This window comes from Centrocercus urophasianus, unplaced genomic scaffold, assembly GCF_019232065.1.
Source record: "Centrocercus urophasianus isolate 14NV4802_14NV808 unplaced genomic scaffold, USGS_Curo_1.0 seq_17, whole genome shotgun sequence".
Lineage (NCBI taxonomy): Eukaryota > Metazoa > Chordata > Aves > Galliformes > Phasianidae > Centrocercus > Centrocercus urophasianus.
Window position 1 is genome coordinate 32,073,898 of NW_024884722.1, and position 23,358 is coordinate 32,097,255.

Here is a 23,358-nt window from a genome sequence, read left to right on the forward strand (position 1 = left end):
GAATTGCTCAGGTTGGGAAAGACCTTCAAGTTAATCATGCCCAACTACAAGCTAACCACGCTACCCTAACTGTCATGCATACTGCTTCTTCCTAGCCAGTCTCCAATGGCAGCATGACAACTTCCACTTCATGGTGGGGTTAGACTGCTGTGCTTTTTGCCAGAGAACATCTGTAAAACAGCCCCACCCAAAGCACAGTGTTTCCCATCTGTATGAAAATGCCACCAAACACTTCCAGGAAAAGTGGGAGGGGAAAAAAAAAAAAAAAAAAAGACTGCCTTGTATATAACATACATTTCCTTCGGTAAAATTCTATGAGAGGTTTTGAGATGCGAGATTTCTCACATTGACCTTTACTAGTACAAGCAGTACCAGATAAACCCTTCAATACAAGTGTTTTTGGTTTTCTCCTACATGCATTCTTTAAAGATGACTGAATCACTCACATGGAAGCATTTAGAGACAAAACAAAGTAAAAAGAAAAAAAATAGAAGGCCTAGCATTTAGCAATTATTATTTTTTTCCCAAGATAGTCATCAAGATAACATTTTCCACTGAATCACAGTGTTATACAACTTCAGCAGGGCATAAACTTTTTTGCATCTCAGATTTTTATGCACAGGGTCTTGGAACCTCCTTTTTGAGCCTGGATTCCCTCAGATGCACATCCATTTGATTTAGAACTCGTCTTGATGGACGTGTTCAATCTTCTTAAAGCCTGTGTCCTGGTTTTGTGGATGGGAACTGCAGTCAAAGCATTTCCATCTCTCTTAGGCTGTAGAACTGGCCAAGGAAGGAAAGCAGGCTGACCAGAAGACCTGAGAAATCACCTGAGTTTTTCTTTGATAGCTCCATTTCTTCAGTCTATCAACTAGAATGGCAGTCAAAACTGAGCTCTCATGCCTTGCCTCCCCACCCAAAAGGGGACAGGTTAGCTTTAACATGAGTTTTGTTAACAAGTCATTTTGACTGAAATGCATTGCAAGGAGTAGCTAACTCCCAACAGATGAGGACACAAGGACATCTACACGGGGTCATTCCTTCAAGAGGAATTTGGAAAAATCATTTCTACAGTTTCAGTCCTTTGATTTTCTGTTGTCAAAAAGCCTTCTGAGCATCATGCCTAGGCTAGGAGAGATATATAAGACAACTTGTACTACTGCAACCAGTCCTGTATTTATTCTGGAACTGGCTGTGCTTGTGTTAAAATTGATTGCAGTATTCCATGGATTTTAAGTACAGTTCAGGTTAAGGCTTGCTTCTATGAATCCCTCTATTTATCCTGCTTCTGTGGCTCTACATCTTTGATGCTACATTCATAAACAGAAAACTAGCTACAGCAGCGTATGGAATATTTTTTCTGACAAGGAAACCGTTGTGCGGAACCCTCCCTAGCTGCCATTTTCAGACAGGGAATGAGGCATTTGCTTAACATTTCTGGAAACTTTTCCACAGCAACGATAGCCTCAGTTCAGGCTCTTTGGGAACTTTGGCTGCAGCACGTTCTTCTTCCTGCCAAAGCTTTAATGGGCAGCAAATGTACCTGTCAACAAAAAGAAAAGATACCATAGTGCACATTATATCAATAAAAAGCTAAGTTGCATAACACCATCTTTAAAGGAACACTTTGTAAAACCAGATGGTTATACTTACACAACACACATCAGAGCTATCTAGTATATTGGAAGCCATTTGTGAATTTGTGAAGGGCATAAAATACTAACATGTCATTCTCTTGTATTCCACACAAGCATGAAGATCTAGCTCCAGTAACTTACTCTGTAATTCCTCAGCCCACTGTTTCTTCCTTTAAATTCTACTTCGCCCTTCATAGGCGATTGGCTCAAACAATTGACAAAATTGTGCCATGAATTCCTACCAGGAGTCTCTACGTTTCTGACTTCTCTTTTTTGTATCACAAGCACATTAAGGAAACTTACCAGTGAAATAATTATTTCTTCATCGTTTGACTGACTGTTTATCTGAAGCAGAACATAACTGCAGCAGTTTTATCCAAGAGCTTGCAACTAATAAAGTATGCAGAAACATGCCAAATAGCATACATGCTCATACAGAACTTTTAAGTCTGGACTTCAGTCATCTCAGAAGGAAACCTAAACTAGTATATCTAATACATCTAATATATCTAATATCTAAACTAGTATTTAGATAAGATAGAGCTCTCATATACCACGTACCACTTGAACAGTCTTACCTTTGCTCATATTAGCACACTCATTAGGATTTCAAACAAGATGTCTATGGCTAACAACGTCACAACCAGTGTAAGACAGCAGGAAATGGGGCCTACAATCCTTGGTATCAGGGTAGGTGAGATTTTTTCATATTATCTCAAGTGCAGTCATACTTCATTGTGACACTGTGCTGATATTGAATATGTAGCAGTTAAAATTGCGAAGTCATTGAAGGAGAACCCACAAAAAATCACAGCAGCATTTCCTGCAAACACTGCATTTCCCAACTGCTTCTAACAAATTTGAATTCCAACCTCATATCTTCCCAAGCGGATTTGTGCCATACCAGCACACAAATCAGGATGGAGTGATGGAAACTACTACGTTAACAGCTGTACAGCATCCTCACCCTTGGTTCCAACAGATGCTGTCTTCTTCCTTCCAATTTCCATTTCTCAGCACTGTATTTCCATCACCAAAATAATCCATTGGTGAAAATACTAATATTAGATACAAGAGTTTGCAAACTAAAAGCAAGCAGAAACCACAACATAAGATCTCCGCAAGTTTTTCTGTGTTTGTTGTTGTTTTGAAATTGTCTATGTCAGGCAGCATAGGAACTTAGAACCAGCCAGCCCATGATATTATTTGGGGGAGTGCCAGCTTGGAACTTGAGAGATTCAGGTTGCCCCACTGGCTTTCTCTGTGAGCTTGTTGAAGATCAAGTCCTTGGAAAATGTATATATGTTTAGCCTACACGGATTTTAGACTTAAAGTATTATTTTAGATCTCTTCCTTAAGAGAGGTATTTCATAGATGTTCAGAGCGTCTTCAAGGTTCTCTTAGTTAATGGAGATTCTGGAAAGACAGTCTCTCAAATACTTTCACTGTTTTTCAGCCAAGAGAAACATATGCATCTGAACCAAGGAACAAGCATTTTTATTCTTCATTCTCCTAGGCATTCCTTGGTTTTAAACTTACCTTTTCTACACACAATTGCTAAAGCATGCAGACTGTTACTCTTTATTTAATATTTCCCTCCCTTACAGCTGGGCCTTCAGATCAACCTCAACTCCACAAAACAACATCACACAGATTTATTCCTTTTCACCTGCTCAGTCTCCTGCAAGTGCTTTTTAGGCATTAGCACCTTAGGTTTGATAATGTTTAAGAGGCACTGTTATCTCTAGTCTGTTATACTCTTGAAAAAAAAATTACTGCTTAAAAATCAATTTATTGGAGCCAAGCTCAGATAAAATCATTTCTAGTCTATCTTCATTTTCTCAACATATTAATATCAGCAATGTTTAATGACTTATTAATGACCCTGGTCTGAAATACAGGTGATTTAGTATGTAGCATGACTTGATATAAGGTGAGGAATTCAACATCATTGCCTTCCAAAAACTGAACCAGAATTTGCAAGGGAATGTATGGACTCCAAGTTACCAAAGGGCGTCTACCATAGATCCATGTAGGTCTTCAGCATGCAGAATTGTTGCTGAAACTATTTTCTTGCGCATATTTTTCTTTGCCCTAAAATAATCATGCCCTGAGCTTTGATCTCTGGGACTATCACCTTATTCCTAAGTTAGTTATATCCTAATTCATTATGATAAAAGCTAATTCTGCATCCAGGCAATGCAAGTTATGGAGTTCTACATGTGCATTTATACATTAAATATTAGCTTTCACAGGAAGCAGAGTGAAGTCTTGAAAAAACTAGATTCCCCAAGGAATAACAGATTAATATACATGTCATTAAACTTGTAAAGCATTACAATTAGACAGCTGTGTTTTACTGCTTGGTACACATAACCTGGCTTGCTTAGCTGGGCTGATACCTTGCAATGCACTTCCAGAGCAATCAGTAGTTCAGCCATCTGCAGTTGAGATTTTTCTCCTGATAGCTGCTCAGTAACCTCCCATTACTGCTTTTTATGCCTCTTGTTTTTATGTTCTACTTAGGACTGCATCTTCTGCAAAATTCAAGTCAGAACTCCAATGAACATTTAATTCAGAGTAGCTCCAAGTAATAGAGTTGGATAACTGGAGGAGTTCACACCACCCCTGCATGCACACTCCACCTACACAGCTTAAGCTCCCAGTATGGGAAAACAAAGATATTTGCTGGTATAATTAAGCACTTCTAAATGTAATTGAATAGGGAGACTGTGAAACCCACCCAGGCAAGTTCTAGATCAGCCATTCATCCCCTACTGTTGGCTGAGGCAAGTTACATTAACACATTGTAGTCTTGATTATTATGACTTTACAGCCCCACAAAGTTTCTGGATGGAAATTAACATAAAGACAGATACCCACCTTTTTTCCACAGTCCCCAGGAAATGAAAAATGAAGCAACTCAAGCAGTCTGACACTCAGCAACATCAAGAGTAATCAAATAAGGCCAATAGTTGAGCACAGGACTTCCTCCTTTTGGAAAAAAGGAAAAGAAAGGCTCTCTGGTAAATACACAGCAAGTTGAAACAACTTACCCAACTATTACACAATATTTCAACAGCACATTTCAAAACATTGCCTTCACATCTTCAATTGAAGGATATTTTCCTGGCAATAAAATTTCTGCAAAGTCAAACAAGAGCTAAGTTTTTCTAGGTCTCCCTGCAATCCATTATAGGCTACACATGGCACTGTATTTGTACTAAGCTGCCAGAGGTTAGCTGCAATGCTTGTAACATCTAAGATCCCCTATAGGCTGTACTAGACTCATGCTATTTACTACTGACCCTCAATTTACTTAAATGGATGAGTATTGCAGTGCCTTTCCTGTTACTTACATGCTACCAATTTCTTTGAGATCTGTCATAATGAAAAAACGTAGAATAAAAAGCAAATAAAATGCTTGCATTCTGACTTGCTTTTTGACTGACATAACATAAGCTATTACAAGTACCTACCTCAGTGACATCAAAAACTTGACCATCTTCACAGACACCACGCTCCAAAATTCCAGAGGCCTAAAAGAAAAAAGATTCATATCTTTAACCTACAGGAAGAAAGTTGATGTTTCATGAAATCATACCAGTGACATTTTATCCTCTTAACTGACTCTCATTTCCACACGGTCTAAGAAATAGTTTAGGAAACATCTTAACTCTTTTATCCCCTGAATCCTACTGAAATAATCAAGGGCCAAATAATAAAACTACTTCAGCTGCACTGTGTATTGGTATATATTGCACAGAAAAACAAGAATTAGTTGATTTTCAAAACGAGTCAGGAAAATTAAGTAACTAATACATTTGACATGCACACCACTGTGATTTTACAAACAGAGTAACTGAAGGACGAATTAAGCTAAGAACTAGCATTTGTGTCCTCATATGTCCTCATCACATAGCTCACAATATATGCATGAGAACACTGTTAGACTGTGGCAAGACAATAAAATATTATTCTTCTCTTCTACAATGGATGAAGAAATAAATCAATTTACTTAATTTCTCAGGAGACCTGCAATGAACCACAGTCAACTGTTGCCTGTTTTGAGTATTTCTATCCAGAGGCTTTATTGAAGAACTTTCTGGAGGTACTTGTAAAATCTCTATCAACTTCAATACATAGCATCAAGCTTCTCTCCATGCACCCAGAAAGCCATTTACACAGCCATTGAAATCTAACGCAAGCTAATTCATTTTATCCACTTACTCTTGACAGTTTTGCCCTCCTTGAACAGTAACCACACCAGATCTGAGTATTACAACAAATAATTCTATGCAAAACTTAAATATACATCATTTTTTTCATCACCAAGCTTATTAAAGTTAAATTATAGACACCAGAATAAAAAGAACATACTTCCCACACCTCCCCACTTGCTAACTATCTTCAATCCAGTGTAACCTGCCTGACAGTTTCTGCATTTTACCGGCATTTGAAAATATAGGAAATAGCACAAAGGAAATTTAATCCTTCTGTGGAAATGAAACAGGACATTGTGCTGATGATTCAATTCCATCTGAGACACTGAGATTCAAATATTTGAGGGGAGGTGGAAGTTGATATTTAATTTATAGACAAAATAATTGCTGCTACATTTTTACTGCACCAACCTCCATCAGCATAGTGTGGGATTCATAAAACTCAACTGGAAACCTGAGTCAAATTATCCAAACAAGAGTACTGTGACAGCTTACTTCCTTCTGTTTGTAAGTGCTGGAAGACAGCACCATTCTTTTAAATCTGGATCTCTTTGGTGGCTCCCTTCACATTCATGACAGATAGTAACACATTGATGGAAGTTCAGCACAACGAATCAGCAGGCTTAGTGGCCATATAAAACAACCTAAGAGCCTGTATTAATTGCTGTTTAGATGCTTAACAAGAACACGATGTAGAGGCTTCCTTCCTTTAAGTATTTAATAGCTTCAGGAGGGGTGTCTGGCTTACCTTCACCACCAAAGATGTCAAGAAAGGCATTTTTAACATATTAAAAGCATGTAAGAACACACTAAGGAGTGGACTAAGAACCCTGCACATCTACACAGTCCCCTTTTATGTGCAGCATTGAAGTAAGGGCTTGAGAAATTTTTAACAAGGACTTCTAGCCTAAGACAGCAGGGAATTCATATAGATTCCATCAATTTTGCTTGCTAGTCCATATTATGACATTTAATCCTTAAGTAATTGCGTCTGCTGAACTGAGCCATTTTTATGAGTGCTCTGAACAAGGATAAAATACGCTGCAGTTAAAATTGGAAGCTCAGAAGCTAAGGGATGTAAATCTCTAGCACATTACCAGGATTTTAATTGCTTCACAAACATTCAAAACTATCAACTAGCCTTGAAGACAGATCTTCCAGACCTGTATTTGGCTTTCACATATTAAAATACCTTTCGTATTCTGAATATTGTGAAGAAGCACATGCATTCCATCTTCAGAAGGCACAGGAGAGCACAAAGGAAGAATCACAACACTTCTGAACTCAGGTAAGGCACGTGACCTGCTCTAAGCCATGGGATAATTTATGCTGCTTTACCCTAGGAGAAAACAGAATGCCTCCTCAAGTCTGTCGGCCCTCAGATATCACTGTTCATCTGTGAATCACAGAATGGCCAGGGCTGGAAGGGACCTTAAGGCTCATGAATCTCCAACCCCCCCCCCACCACATGCAGGACCACCAACCTGCACATTTAATACCAGACCAGGCTGCCCAGAGCACCATCCAACCTGGCCTTGAACACCTCCAGGGATGGAGTATACACTCGTAACTTCTTGGAAGTAATCAGAATAAATGCTTAGCAGGCAATGTTTTGATAACACCCCGATTATTACATGCTTTTCTCTTCTTCCTGCTCTCATCCTAGATAAATGCATACATACACAAACACACAGATTTCTATTTCTGAGCACATAGTGCCATCTATATTCTCAAGATATTTTCACAGTCTCTTCATGAAAACAATTGCTGTGCCTATCCTACAAGCTGAAAGCATTTAAATGCATTCTTTATCGCTGAGGTCCTCCAATAACACATAGAAAAGGATTTCCTAAAACAACAGCTGATTAGGACTATTTAGCTCTATGGGTTGCAAATTTGAGAATCTTTCAATAGCCTTGAATGCCACAAAGCATTAGGCAGCCTCCTTGACATTAAGGCTTTTAAAGACACATCAGAGCAGACACCAAATGAAGCATTTTATGTTTTTAACCAACCGCTTTTTTTTTTTTTTTTCCTGCAAGCTCTGTAATCATTAAAGCCATTAAAAAATACAGGAACCATGCAGAGACTCAAAGAAGGCCCTCTGTAGAACCTATGCCCATACCTGATAGGAGAAGAGTTGTGAAGGTCAACTTGGCTTCAGATAATTTGACCAGGAATGGATGTAAGGATGGACTTGTCTCCCACAAAAGCTGACAAAATGTGCAACTCCCTGACTTTGTGTTTCACTGGAAAACAAGTTCCCCAAATCAAAACAGGTTTCAGGAGGTGAAATCAATCACTTTTATTTGGGCAGTCCTCCATTATCACTATGTATTATTGAAAACAGCAATGATAGACATGGGCCATGATGAAAGCAGTGTTCAAATACCTGTTGCTTTCCTAAGACCTGTAGTTTGCATCAACCCAGAGCACAGGAGATTACCCCCCCACTGCAGCTAAATAACTGGATTTATGAGACAGGTACAAGGACACCATAAACACAGATTTTTCACTGTGGAATTGCTGTTACAGTGATGGAAGAAAAATATTTGTATCATAAAAGAAACGCCTTTCCCTTCTGTCCTGGGTGGGTGTACACAAGCACAAGGACAGGTGAGCTGTAAATTGACTGAGTTGTAAATACAAAGATGTGTTGACATAGGCTTCTCCAAAAGTAACGCCTTACAACAAGTACAAAGAGCACAATGACACTGTTTCATAAAGGAAATTCTCAGCTACAGACCACCATTTTTTCTAAAAGAGACACCACCATTTGCTATGCATTTTTGCCAGTGAGAAACAAGAGCCTAACCCTATAAATACCTGCAGCAGCAGAGAACCCAGTGTTTCATAGCAGCTACATACAGTGGCATTGTTGCTAGGAAAGCCTTGTCCACACAGTCCATCTATCATCAGCACAAACAATTGGAAGTCAGAAGGCACCAAATCCAGACTACATGGTGAGTGCAACAGGACAGTCCAGCCAAGACTGGAAACATGCTGTATCCAGGCTGGATGTGGCTCTGGGCAGCCTGGTCTTGTGGCTGGTGACACCATACATGGCAGGGGGGTTGAAACTAAATGGTCACTGTGGTCCTTTTCAACGTTGGCCATCTATGATTCTGTGTTCCACAGACATCAAACCCAAATCCAACACAAGTATTAATCTGGTTTGCAATTCTACTTCCAATTTTCTAAGCCACCAGATTAATATACTACAACATGAATTCAGCAATGAGAAAAAGTTAGTTAAATCATACTGTGCAACACCCCGAAAATGCAAAACTGCTCTACACAGCAAATACGCAAGTTCTTAGTTCTGAATTAGAAAAGGGAAAGATTTAATACCAATCTACTACTACAAAAAAAAAATACTGCAACTTCATTAAGAATCGATCCCTGACACCCCGTCTAAGTTTCCTTTCACTCAATTTCATCTACTCTGCCCGTCTCCTTAGACCTTCAATTACATTTAGGTCCTGCTTTTTGACTGGCAATTACATCAAGCAAATAGCTTTTATCATGTCCTCCCTTATTACATGAAATAATAGGGTAATTAAGATCACTGATTTGTGTACTTGTTTTTGCCAATTATTTTTTAGGCATACATGGGCCTATGCTGAGTACTTCACTTCAAAACTGCAAGTGGAAATTTCCTCATTACAATAATGGAGACCAAGTTGTGAATTTAACATTAACATCCCTTGACTTCAATGGGAAACAATATTTCCAAAGTCAGCATTAAACTTCTCCATGGCCAAACAGCATTAAGAACTCAAAACTATATTGATGCCACCTTTTAATTTTTCAAGATGGTAGATACATTCAGTCCAGCCCACACAATGTTATCTGATCTTCCTTCCTTCATGTTACTAATTATTTTTTTCCATTAAAAATCACTCTTTAGGCTTGTATACCAAGATAAAGCTAATAGGCACACAGTCACCCAATCCCCATTTCATCTAAGTAAAAATGTTGCTAACAACTATGAACACAGACTATATTTTCATACTTAGAAGTCTTTTTTTTTTTTTTCCAAGTACCTTTTAATTTTAGAAGTAAAATATGGATCTCATTATGACTACAATGTCACATTAGCATACGTTTACAGTGACCACGTAAATCACATTCATAACAACCTTTTCACCGCAACCACTGCTGGTTGCTAACCATTCCTTGAAAGGGTAGTTGGATCATAAACATGTCTTAGATCATAAACACCCAAATCTTATTACTCATCTCAGTCTTTCCTTATAGAAGCTTGGCTGAATGAATGTGTTTTATTTCCTCACAGCAGAAATATTTTCCCCTGGAACTATTCATAAGGTGTGGCCACACCATTAACTTGCTGTTACAAAGAACCATCAGCCTGTCACTATCCCTGTGGTGAGGTATTCTTCCTTTTGTATCTTCAAGCTACAGGTTAACTCAAATCTGTATCAAAGATTCCATTACTAACCCTCCATTCACAATCATTTGACCACTGCGGGGTGAAGCAGCTCAAATGCAATCCTTCAGGTAGGGTATGTCTAACTCCTTGCAAAGATTTCATCTCACAATTGGGCGCCCCAATCCAAGACAGTAACAGAGTTCCATAATGATCAAATCTTTCATCTGTCCTTTATAAAAGAACTTGTCCTTGGTCTTAAATCTAAACACTGCTTGAGAGTTTTTTCCTTTTCTTTTTTCTTATGATGTTATTCAGTTTAAGTGGAAAGAAAGCTCTATAATGGCATGTTACTGAAGCTTAGAATAAACTGACCAGAAAGAACAGCAGAAGAACAGCATGATGAAAGGCAACAACACAAAAGCCTAAGTACTATGAAAAAAAATGCAGTTCAGTTTACAGACCTAACAGTAGCATGGATGATCACTTCAATCTTAAGTTAAATCAGCAAACTAAGGAGGAGGAATGGCAGATTCTAAAACACCATTACAAAACAAGGGGGAGTGTTTTCAAGCTCGAAGAGAAAAAGATTACATGAAGTGTCAGGGGGAAGTTCTTTACAGAGAGAATGGTGAGATGCTGGAACAGCTGCCCAGAGAGGCTGTGGATGCCCCATCCATCCCTGGAGGTGCTCAAGGCCAGGTTGGATAGAGCCCTGGGCAGCCTGGTTTACTATTAGATATGGAGGTTGGTGGTTGTGCCTGCAGCAGGTGGGGTGTGGAACTCGATGGTCCTCGGGTTTGCTTCGAACCCAAGCCATTCTACAGTTCTATGACTGGATGTAGCTCCATGCTTTGCACTTACCTATTTGCCACTGCCATGTTCTGATGACTCCCTGTTAACTGCCTGATAAAACCAGCAATGGTCTCACTGGCCAGCTTCCATTAAGATGTTCACATCAAGTGCAAGAACTTATTTAAGTTCAAGCAGGCAAAATTGTGAGAAAGATCAGATAAATCAAGACAGAAACCTAACATGGTGATGAGAAAAATTTGACAAAGATCACAGAAAGCTTAAAGCAATACATTAAGTAACTAGTTGACTCAAGACTTTCAGTACAAAGGTGAATGCAAACACTGGTTATACACAAATAAAGTGAAAACCAGTTAAATTTTTGAAATGCTGAAATGGAATGAAAAGTACTGCAATATTAACAGGGTGGCAAAATCTTTGGCTACAGCATATGAGAGCAAGCCAAATTGTAACAGTCTTGCATGCAGAAGCAAAAGAAAAGACCTGCTTACCTTCAGAAAGCCCCAAATAAGCAAGAAACTCCAGCAAAACTTCCTCACCTTCCCCTGTCAACCCTTAAGTGAGGTCTGGAAGGGGTGGGTCCTGGCTCCAGCCCTTCTGGCCACTCAACTGGATTGTATGCACCTGGGCTCTTCTGGGTTGGCCCTGCCTTCCCCCCAGGTGCTCCATCACTGCTTCAGACCCTCACTTAGCATTTCCACTACAGTTTTTATGTCAAGGTTGTAACTGTATGATATGCTAGACCAATATCAGATGTGCTACAAGACGTCTTGGATAGCTTTGAAAACCATGGAAGCCTCTAGCATCATTAACACTCCCTGCAACACAAGCAGACAGTTCATGGAAGCAAGATGACAGATGCTGAAGGAAAGTAGTCAGTAAACAAAGGGAGAAAGGGACCTCAATGTCTTAACATCATTTTCAAGCCAGGAAAATGCACACATGGACTCATAGTCCAGGATTAGCAGCAGCTGTGACCAATGAAAACTTTGTCTTCCACAGCTTAAGATGAGCAACAAACCTTACTCCTGAATAGAAGAATGCGAAAATGAAGAAATAAGGAAAACTGTAAAAAAAACTGTTAGCTCTGTTAGAAGCTCATCTAGCTCCTCTTTAACACCAGCCCGTGGGGGTAAGCATTGAGGATGTGTGTTATGCTGCACGTTTAAAATGAAAAACAAGTGTAAATGAGACCAATTTTGAGGCCAAACCATATTTTTTCAGCGCACCTTCTTCAGAGGAGATTGTGCATATAGTCTATATAATGATGCAAGGAAAACGGGAGCTCATAAATACGCATCCATGAACAGAAAACAGTTGGCTAATTTCTTCAGTTTCACTATGGATGACAAAGATCTCAAACATCACTGCTTCAGACCATTTGACATTCAACTGCAAAATCCAGCATGCTCACCCGCAGCAGAGTGCATTTAAATCAATGTATTGATTACGTGGTATGCAAGTGAAGCCTAGCAACTTGTCGTACAATTTTGCTTAAAACCACATAAAGGAGACCTTAGAGAATCCCCAGTAAGCTCTGGTTTTTGGCCAACATCGCAGACACAAAATTAGTTCACACTGTGTGTGAAACATCTGACTTTCAGTTAGTAAAGCTCTTCTGTTCTGTTGTTAGGATACTCAGCTTCTTACCTGCAGCACGCAAAGGAACGCCAGGTCAGTTCAGCCCTTATTATTACTTACATTAATTTTTTCAGAAACACCAAAGGAAGCCAGTCATCATGTGTGACCATCTGATAGAGAAAATAAACGTATTGAAAACAATACATAAACATGTAATATGAATGCAATCCCAATGGGGAAAAAATATGTTTCAAGCTGTGCCTTGTGAGGCAGTCATTGAGATGAGCGTGCCTTTCTGAGCATGCCTAATGAGGTCTCTGCTTTTAAGTCAGGTCATTCGATCAAATCCCACAGATGAACCCAAGTAAACTAGTAGATTTAAAACCAGGCATGGACATAAGCACTCTAAAGCAAAGGATGATCTTTTTTACATACATTGTGGTGTCCAGCAGAGATGCACTGAGACAGGGAAACATTAAAAACAATCAAAGCCCAACTGGAATACGCCAGTAAGGTTCTCATCTTGGTACATTTCTGACTTATTTTTCTGCTTTAGTTTAAAAGTTCTGGTTGTTCAATCAAAGCTGTGACAACAGCAATAACCAGCCTTGTGGTAACGGAAAAACTAGCTATTGATTTCACTGAGCATTTTTGCCTCACTGTGCCACTGAGCCTTGCCTGAGACTGATTCGGACAGGGCTACTTCCACATCGTGTCCTTGGGCCCAGAGCTCCAGTATAATAGCAGTAGAATTTAGGCACCTACAGCTGCAGAAACACGGAAGATTTCACTGTGGATTCAAGATCAGGCAAACATTTAAATCCCTTTCTTATTTTAAGATATGAATACATATTTGTGGGATTCACTTCTTCTCTGAACTCAATTACCTACGTAACTCAGAAATGGTTCTCTTTTCTTTTCCTCTAAGTTCAAGGATACAAAATGCATTTTCTTGGCAAGTTTAACTTCGGATCTCTCTCCTGCATACAGATTCTTCTCTAAAGAAATGAATACTTCGTCAGCAGATCAGAACAAAACCCAAGCCCCTCTTTGGATTCCAAATCCAGAAGTATTTGATTCTGTGATTCTCGGTCTTCCCATTTTGAGCGCTCCTTGTTCACGCTCATTTCATTCATTCATGTGTGCAATCTCCACGTTCTTGATTTGTACTGGAGCATGTTACAAGAAATTCCTCATTTACAATACAAACAAATAACCACAACCCAGCCCAACAGCAAATAGAAACAATTTGCAAAATCCACTATAGTACAGATTAATTCATTAGTACAAATTAGCATTCAGTGTAAATTGTGTCAGGCTCTTGAATTTCAGTGGAAGGAAGAATAGAAAAGACTTCCAGAAATCCAATGAATCCAGCAGATCTGCCTTCTTGCTCTCTATGCATTTTCTTTCCTATTTATCTGGTTAAAAGTAAGTCTTCATATCCAGATTTGATGAATCATTCTAGGTGAAAGCACTTCTAGGTCACATTTTCCCTAAAGAACGAAACTCATCTGTTCAGACTGAGCTCACACACAGCTACTGATGGCACACTACCAATGCGCAGTCACAACAGAATCAAAAAAATGCTCCATTGTGAAAATGCTTTGACTCCAAGAACTTCCAACATTTTGTTACAGAAGTTATGCACACCTTCAAAGAAAAAAGCAGCTCCAGCAATCTGGTTGTACTTCTGCTTTTATTTTAAATAAATTCAAAAAATATACCAATATCCACATATTTTATCAGATTACTCATCATCAAATACTTCTAAGTAGTAAAAAACAAAATATTCTTATAGCAATTATCAAAAGTTCTTACAATGCAGCATTTCTACATTTGAAAAAGCATTCAAATATCTGATGAACATCGAATCAGCATTCCCAAATCCACACAAGAGAACACTGTCTCTCCAGCATGGTATTCCTCTGTCTCCCCAAATGCAGCAGCATTTTCCAGATATTGGCAGCACTTTGCCATGGGTAAAGGATATTTTAGAAATACAGCAAATCGGAATGTCAGCTTTAAAGACACATTTTGTCTTCATTCACATCACTTTGCAGTTCTCTGAAAACATAACTGGAGAACTCCTAGTCCTGTCAAAGACAGGATTTCCGGGTAGACAGCATTTCCAGGTAAACTCACTTTATGTCTTTAAAGCCACACACAGCACGTGTATAAAATGCTTTAAATTCAAATCTCATCTCTTCTTCCAAATGCTGCTACTCTTTCTGTGTCTCTTTTCCCAATCAGTCACGTCTTCTGAATTAAGAAGAATATTCTTATTCTTCTTATTCTGCTGCATCCTCACTAGAACCAACACGATCTGTATTTTCAGGTAAATACACCCCCATGCTCTGCAAAATGTTAGAGGTGGGTCCTGCCAGTCCAGCTTGAGCACTGTAAGATTCGAGCAGGTTAGTTACTAGGTTCATATCCACATCAACTGGTGTCAACTCAGCATCCTCCTCTTCAGAATCCAGGCCAGCATTTTCAGATGTAGTTGCTTTAGCAGAATATGCCTGTAGTAAGCACAAGGAAAAAGTTTCATCAAGACAAATCGTATACAAAAAAGAAAAAATAAAAAGAGAGAAAAAAAGAAAACAGTTCTGTCACCAACAAAGTTCAGTATGTTCCAATCTGCCTTGAGAGAGAGGAATGTGGTCACCAAATACTCATGCCAGTTAGAAATCATCACTTTCCATTATGCGGATGATGTTCCAGGAGAAAGACACAGAGGGTTAGTGAGTCTTGGCTCAGTTTCCTACAGGAGCGACCCACAATCGAAACACAAGAAGTCAAACTGCAGCTTGCAAGGACATGAAACCAAGTCTTGGCATCAACGTGCACGTTAAACCTGAGTTATGTTTTGGTTTCAAAAAAACACGGTGGTGCACCTGCAGCACATTTTGCCTGCGCACAGGATTATTGTTTTTAGTAATCAGCACATGGCTAGAGGACAAACACTGCTGATCACATTGCTCAGGATGACTTCTTTTAGCATATTTCTTCTTTCCTAACAAATCTCTCAAAACGATTATGCCACAAACTAATATTCAAGGCACGCTTACCCCTTTCTTTGGAGTGGTAAAACTTTTCCCAACATTGGTTTGTGCCAGTTCACGGTCCATTTCATCCATATATGACTTAAGACTGCCTATAAGTTCCTTAGGTGATACCTCCTCGTCTTCCCTTTGATATTCGGCATCTAGGTCATCATCATCCTCATCTGAGAAGTTAAACTCCTCCTCTTCATCCAGATCATCAGAATCCAGCTCTTCTGAGTCTGCCCCTGTGTGTTTTCATGAAAGCACAGACAGCAAGGAAATCAGCACAGTGCATGTGGATCACCAGAAAACCCACAGACACTAAATAAGCATGAGAAATTTCGACAAAAAAAGCAAGCAGTCTCACCCAAAATTCTGTCTAACGCTTTTGTAAAAGAATCTACATCAAAGGTAATGTTGGTTTCATCAGATGACCTGAAATAAAAAGTGTTTTCAATAAGCAAAGCTCCTATGCTTGCACAAGCCTAACACAGACAAGGACTGGGTGCCACACTGCTAAACGAAACAAAACAAGCCACAAAGCTAAGTAGCAGCTCTGGAAGATAAAGCATCCTCCACCACTTTTACCTGCACCAGAGCATGAGTGGTCACAGAGCCAGTTTAGATCCTATTCACTACTAATACAGATGTTTGCTTCAGGCCTCTACTACAGAGAATACTTCCCAAATTTGAAAGATCACAGAATCACTGAGAGTGCTGTAAGTGAATGAAATCACATTCCACACTCTATTCCAAAAAATACCAGTACCATGGCATTTCTGCTCCTTTGTGCGTTGAGACTTTGGACACAAAAGCCTTCATACTTTCAGCCACTGCTTCCAAGTCATATTTCTGCTCTTCTTCATTTGTGGAACGGTGGGATTCACCTGTTGCCTCCTTCAGCATCAGATCCAGAGCATCAGGAGAAATCTCCAGCCAACTGTCATCTAGAAGAATTTAGGACATATTTCCTATTTGAGCCCCAGCCTGTTAGCCCACAAGTCCCAATCTAGATGGCTGAGAGCACTGTTAGCATTTTGTAGCTCACTTTATTTGCACAATTAAGTTTTCAAGATGATACTTGATAACACAAGGTGCAAAGTAGGTGAGGAGCTGAGATAAACAGAAAACATTTTGTTTTTGTGCTTAAAAAATCATCCAGAAATACAGATGTGACCTATACTGAACACTGGCAACAGCTACAAGTCAGAAAGTATTAGAACAAAATTTATGCTGGTTTCATATAGGCCATTATAATGCACCACATACTGGTTAAGCTTCGCACTGTCAGTACTGGAATTGGTTTCATGACATAATCAAAGCTTTCTGTCTGGTGGACAGCTGACACAAAGTGCTTGACCTGGTGTGTGTGTGTATGGTGCTCCTGACCTACTGCTATCAAATCAGAAACTGGATTGCATGTCTTGCAAATTAACAACATCAGACTCTGTGGTTTATATAAATGAACTGGTTTTGCCAATCTGAAATGACTGCCCGTGAGTAACAACTCTAACAGCCACGCAACAACTCTAACACTCTAACGCAACAGAAGCAGGCAAAGAAATCATACAGTTGTCCCTCCCTCACCACAAATAACTGTTTGTGATTGGAAGAATCCATCCCCCATCATCCTGCTCACCATCCTCTGCAGGAAGACAACTTGCTTCTCTCTCAAACTCTTTCACATCAAATGTTGTTGTCTGTAGCAGTGTCAAGATTTCATCGCCGGGACTCATTTCAACAGAGCTAAAAGGAAAAAATTTACTTTACTGCAATGGAGTTTTGTTTGCATTGCCATGCTAATGGCACCTGACACTCCATACACATTTCCAGTGAACTTCCACATTATTCCTTCCATGCAAATAAGTAAAAAGATAACCAAAGTGTGGGGAACTACCAGCATACTACACAGACAGTACTAGCCACAATAAGACAGAGTTAATTAGTGACATTCCTTGTTGTTGTCTCCAAAGCTCATTTCTCTTCTACTTCCTTTGTTCTTAGTGCTTATTTTGTCTTGGTAAATGTTAAGATAGGCAGACCCTAACAATGCACACAGGAACTTCAAGCAACTAACAGTCAAGATATTTTGAACACGTAAATCCTCAGATATTTTTCAATGATTTGGTTTTTTTTTGATTGGATCTTTTGGAGATATTCATAGCCACCTGTCCCATTGAGTAAAGGAGACAGATTACTTCTTATTTGCTATTCACCGAGATTGAATCATAGAATGGCCAGGATTGAAAGGGACCGTAACAATCATCTGGTTCCAACCCCCTGCTGTGTGCAGGGTCACAACCAGCAGACCAGGCTGCCCAGGGCCACATCCAGCCTGGCCTTGAATGCCTGCAGGGATGGGGCATCCACAACCTCCTTGGGCAACCTGTTCCAGAGCCTCACCACTCTCTGCGTGATAAACTTCCTCCTAATATCTAACCTAAACCTCCCCTGTCTCATTTTAAAATCATTCCCCCTTGTCCTGTCATGATCTCCATAGCCAACCAACCAAGTGAATAACACTTTTTAGCCACCTCTTAACCCACCTGAAATAGCTTAATACTTTACAAAACCAAGATAAATAGTTACTCAAGCAATAACTTTTACTGATTGAGAGCATACTAGAGGAATTAATACTCACATGCCAGAGCCACAGCACCAATATTAAATGCACAAAGGAAAACGGCTTCAGACTTTTTTGAGAAAGTCTTAAAAACCAAACCGAACACACAAACTTAGCTGCAATGCTTGCAGGTTCTATGTAGTCACCAAATATACACAGTTCTTACCTTTCTGGCTTGTTAACAGACTGCTGGAAGTAATGTTCTGCCATACGCAACAGTTCCAAGTACTTTGCAGAGCCTTCCATTTCTCCCTGTTTAATCCAGCACACAAGCAGGAATGTAAGCAATTCTCCCTCCACTTGCTTTTCACAGCCAGGTTTCAAAATGACAACTTCAAATAATTACTCAAATCCATTTTAATTTCCAAAAATAAATAGATTAATTTAGAAGGGGGACAAACCACACATGCCTCCTTTGAAGATATTCATGGATTTTCCATGGGTGGAAGCATTAGATTTCATGCCCTGCTAGAAATACTTACACAAGTTCAAGAGCTAAAAGATGTGCTGTTTTTTCTTCTGGATCATGTAAAATATACACACAGACACAACACTTCACCTTAAAATAATCTTTTTCCTTCAGGCTGCGGAGGTACCTCTCCCACAGGGGACCCCTGAACTCATTTCTCTTCACATCTGGAGACACTTTACTGCATTTGGAGCACAAAATTTCAAAGCCATGAGCCTGTAAATAAGAGATGCAACAAGAAGATATTCTCAAGATGTGACAAATTTAAGCACAGCTCTAAATGACTGCATCAACAACTCCCTATCACTGAGCACTCAATTCTGCCACTTAGGAAAGAGAAAGCAAAGCTGATTGTGAGATCAAAATGGTTTATTACTGCTGGAGGAAGAGAGATGGCAACTTCCAGAGCAAGATACTGCAATCTGACATACAAAGTTTGTCTACAGGGAAAGCTGCTGAAAAGCAAACTATAAGAGAGATCTATAACTCACCAACTCCTGCTCGCATAAGCACCAATACTTCAACTGTATTTATATTCTGTGCTGACCTGCAAAGCTGTGCAGTTCAGACAAAAATGCTGCAGTGAGGCACAAACCTCAGGACAGGCAATTTCAGAAGAGAAAACTTGCTCTCAGATGTGGCTGTATTTCTGCTTGGAGCAGAGACCTAAGGGCACACTGAGCCTTCTGTACTTCCAAGTGACAAATCCCACCCTGTTCCCATCTCAGCTTTTGCCTGTGTTTGTTCTGTGCTGCAAGTTCTACATGTTTCATGCCAAATTTGAGGTGCAGGACAGCACCACCTGTTGTACCAGCCTTAAGGCTTCAATCCTGGTTAAAATGGTTTCTAGAGGTGGAAGCACAGGAGTGCTCTATTCTGTAAGTAGTCCCCCACAATACTGCATTTACAAAAAAGTCGCTGCCTGTTTGCTCACTGTTTGCTGTTTGCTTCTCTATGCAAGCAGGCCACCTACAGGCAAAGAGTCACTTCTGAGATCAAACACCAAACAGAACAGTCTGAGTACAAAATCCATACAAAGTAATTACCAGCTTCATGCCCAGCTCGTGGGCTTTGTACTGTGGGTGGGATGGAGGGGGCAGCGTGTATCCACTGCGCCTGTCTGGGGCAAACTTCTGCTGCACGAGCTGTGCATACAAGCATTTGGTGAATGTAACCTGAAAAGGCCAAAGCAAGAGAAAAACACTCATTGTGGTACAACTGTGCTCTGCATGGGCATCAACTTTCCCGTAATTCCATTTAAATTTGGTTTCGAAGCATCAATATTACTGACCTTATCTGAGATAGTATTTTAGATATATATATATTTGCCTAAGATCACAGAATCACGGAATGGCCTGGGTTGAAAAGGACCAGAATGATCATCTGGTTCCAACCCCCTGCTATGCGCAGGGTCACAACCAGCAGACCAGGCTGCCCAGAGCCACATCCAGCCTGGCCTTGAATGCCTCCAGGGATGGGGCATCCACAACCTCCTTAGGCAACCTGTTCCAGTGCCTCACCACCCTCTGGGTGAAAATCCCCCACCACCCTCTGAGTGAAGATGGGTCACTTTTCAGATTTCACAAAGAATACTCCAAGTTCCCAGCACCTCTAAACAAACATGAACTTAAATTAGAGGGATCACTTACCACAGTCATCACTCGCTCCTCGGGAGGGAAGGTGTGAAAAGAGCGACATGCCCTCAGGTCGGTGGGATCCCGCAGGTAGAAGGCCTCGACTGCTGCAGCCACCAACGATGGGCGCTGCTTCAGCACTGCCACGATGCCTGCTGGGAGGTAGCAGTGTGCTCGGTGATAAGAGGCCTGGATTTTCTCAGGATATCTGTGTTCACACAATTGTAACGCTGTGTTCAGTGCACTGCAAGCCTCAAACGCTCCTTTTTAACTACTGCTGTCATCTACATCAGAGTATTAAAGAAGGATGGGAAGGAAGGTGATTCCTACCATGGGTAGGGGTAGCATCCCAGCAGTGAACCACCACCAGAGTCCCCACATAACACAACAGCTCACAGGACAGAGGTCCCCCATTTACACAATGCCCCAGGAAAACTTCTAGCTAAAAGAGAACCAGCTCTACTGCAGCTAACAAGAAAATGACTGAATACAATGAAATTCCTCAGACAGCCCAGAATCAGCACTCTCTGTCACAGAACACCAAATAAACCACACACATACCCATCGATACGTTTATACACAGCTCTTCGAATGGGTTCTGCAGCCAGGAACTCCTCCGAATGGGCAGATAAAAGTGCCAATGCTTCTGAGATGGTGAGGCTTTCAGCAGGCAGCTCCTCCCACTGCTGCTCTTCTGTCTCTGACAGCGGAATGATGTGCAGCTCTCCCTTGTAAAAGAACACCTGGCAAACAGTAACATTTTCATCAGGTGGGAAAAGCACAGTCACACAAGCAATGCAAGGTTTTGTTTTGTACATCAGATAGCCACAGAATGGCTTAGGTTGGAAGGGACCTCAAAGCCTGTAAGTTCCAACTCCCTGCTGTGGACTGGCTGCCTCCCCAGCAGCTCAGGCTGCTCAGAGGCCCATCAACAGAATTATAGAATGGCCTGGGAAAAGGACTACAATCACCATCTAGTTCCAACCCCCTGCTATGTGCAAGGTCACCAACCAGCAGCCCAGGCTGCCCAGAGCCACATCCAGCCTGGCCTTGAATGCCTGCAGGGATGGGGCATCCACAACCTCCTTGGGCAACCTGTTCCAGTGCCTCACCACCCTCTGTGTGAACAATTACCTCCTAAAATCTAACCTAAACCTCCCCTGTCTCAGTTTAAGACCATTCCCCCTTGTCCTATCACTAGCTACCCTCGTACACAGCCGTTCCCCCTCCTGTTTACGAGCTGCCTTCAAATATTGGAAGGCCACAATAAGGTCTTCCCAGAATTTCCAGGTTTGGCCAAATGTTTCCTTTACACCAGACAACACTGAAAGCTTCCCTTCAGCTGGAGATGTGCCTGAGAAGAAGCCTCCAGCAGAGCCAAGGCTGCAGGCTGCAAACTCCCACATGTGAGCACTGAAGGATGCAGCAAAAAGAAGCGCAGTTTTCAGCAGCCTGAGTTGTGAGAGGGATCGAAAGTGGTGCCCAACGCTCTCACCCTGTTCTCGCTGTTCTCAGGATTCAGCCACTTTGGGAGGAAATCGGCTGCCTCGATCAGCAGGAACTCCCCATCATTGTCATCGATCCTGCTCAAGGAAAAGCCAGTTTTGTATACAACGCAAGGCAGGGAGCTGCTGAAGGCACCCACTGAATGCAGCCCAGCGCTGCGGAGTAAGGCAGGACCCCACCTGGCCACCAGCTCCGGGAAGGCGCGGCTGATCTCCCGCACGAGGTACACGATGAACCACTCGTCCTCCACGTTGTCCCCGAACAGCGTGGTGCCGCCGATGTGCTCCGGAGTGTCTCCTGCCGGAACAGAATCGCACAACTGTTCCTGGTAGGCAAAGTCCTTCAGTTTGCCCACCCCATCCCATCCCATCCTGAAAGGTGAGAAGGACCCCATAAGCGAAAGTTAAAAGGCAAGAAGGCTTCACAGTGACTGAGAATAAGGGGGGTGAAGGAGAATAGTTAGAGATTGTTTACAGAAGCAAGAATGTAGAGCTTGTTAGAAAATAAGGGAAGGCAGACCACTGGGTCTGGGATAGCGAGGTGGATGAAGGCCGTAAAGATAAGCGTTTGAGAACAGCCTGAGGACATTTGGCAAGGAGGTGATTAGATGTCCACAGGGCAAGAAGAAACTGGTATGGGGGGATGCTCCCCAAAAGGTCAGAAGCCTTCACGAGGAAAACAACAAATCTTCATCCCATGACCCACTACGCAGGTGCAAGAGGGGTGGGTCTGCATGTGAATGAGCTCTCAGGCGCGTAATGAATATGTATCTGAATTCCAGGAAAACTATTGATTATTGTTTTGTTATTATTGTTTGGCCTATATCTGTAGTATGGCCTAAATCTGTAGTATTTTCCAGACGGTGAGCAAGTTAGGAGGAATGATCCCCCTTGCACCCAGTATCTGTGCAGCACTGATTAAAACATAACTGCTTTTATAACTACTTTGTGGTTATAGAGTTTGATTCCGCATGTTAATCCCATCCCACTGCACCCTATCCCATCCCACCCCATGCCATGCCACGCCATGCCACACCGTCCCATCCCAGCCAACCCCACCCCACCCCATCCCATCCCATCCCACGCCATCCCATCCCATCCCATCCCATCCCCACCCCACCCCACCCCACCCCACCCCACCCCACCCCATCCCATGCCGTACCATGCCATGCCGTCCCATCCTATGCCATCCCATTCCACCCCACGCCACCCCATCCCCGTCCCGCTCACCGCACGGCGGCACGTATCTCAGCCGGAAGCGCTGTCGCTGCCAGATGTAAGCGGCCAGCAGCGGCGCCAGGCGCACCGCGATGCCGTCGGCGCAGCGCCGCAGCCGCTCCTCGCCTCCCGCCCCCGGCACGGCGAACAGGCGGTAGCGCACGGCGTCCTCGGCCGCCGCGGCCCTCCCGCGGTTCTGCATCGCGCCGTGCGGTGCC

General features: G+C 41.6%; 1 protein-coding gene across 1 annotated transcript; it reads right to left on the bottom strand.

Moving 5' to 3' along the window:
- Positions 1-14,324: 14,324 nt before the first annotated feature.
- Positions 14,325-23,342, bottom strand: ECD (ecdysoneless cell cycle regulator). Its single transcript, XM_042818849.1, has 13 exons — positions 23,153-23,342; positions 22,103-22,220; positions 21,913-22,000; positions 20,979-21,160; positions 20,433-20,625; positions 19,830-19,958; positions 18,874-18,999; positions 18,481-18,566; positions 17,331-17,437; positions 16,461-16,638; positions 16,059-16,126; positions 15,716-15,936; positions 14,325-15,166 (listed from the first exon to the last, which is right to left on the bottom strand). Exons 1-13 carry the CDS (start codon positions 23,340-23,342, stop codon positions 14,936-14,938), a joined length of 1,917 nt encoding a protein of 638 aa, XP_042674783.1. The 3' UTR covers positions 14,325-14,935.
- Positions 23,343-23,358: the final 16 nt, after the last annotated feature.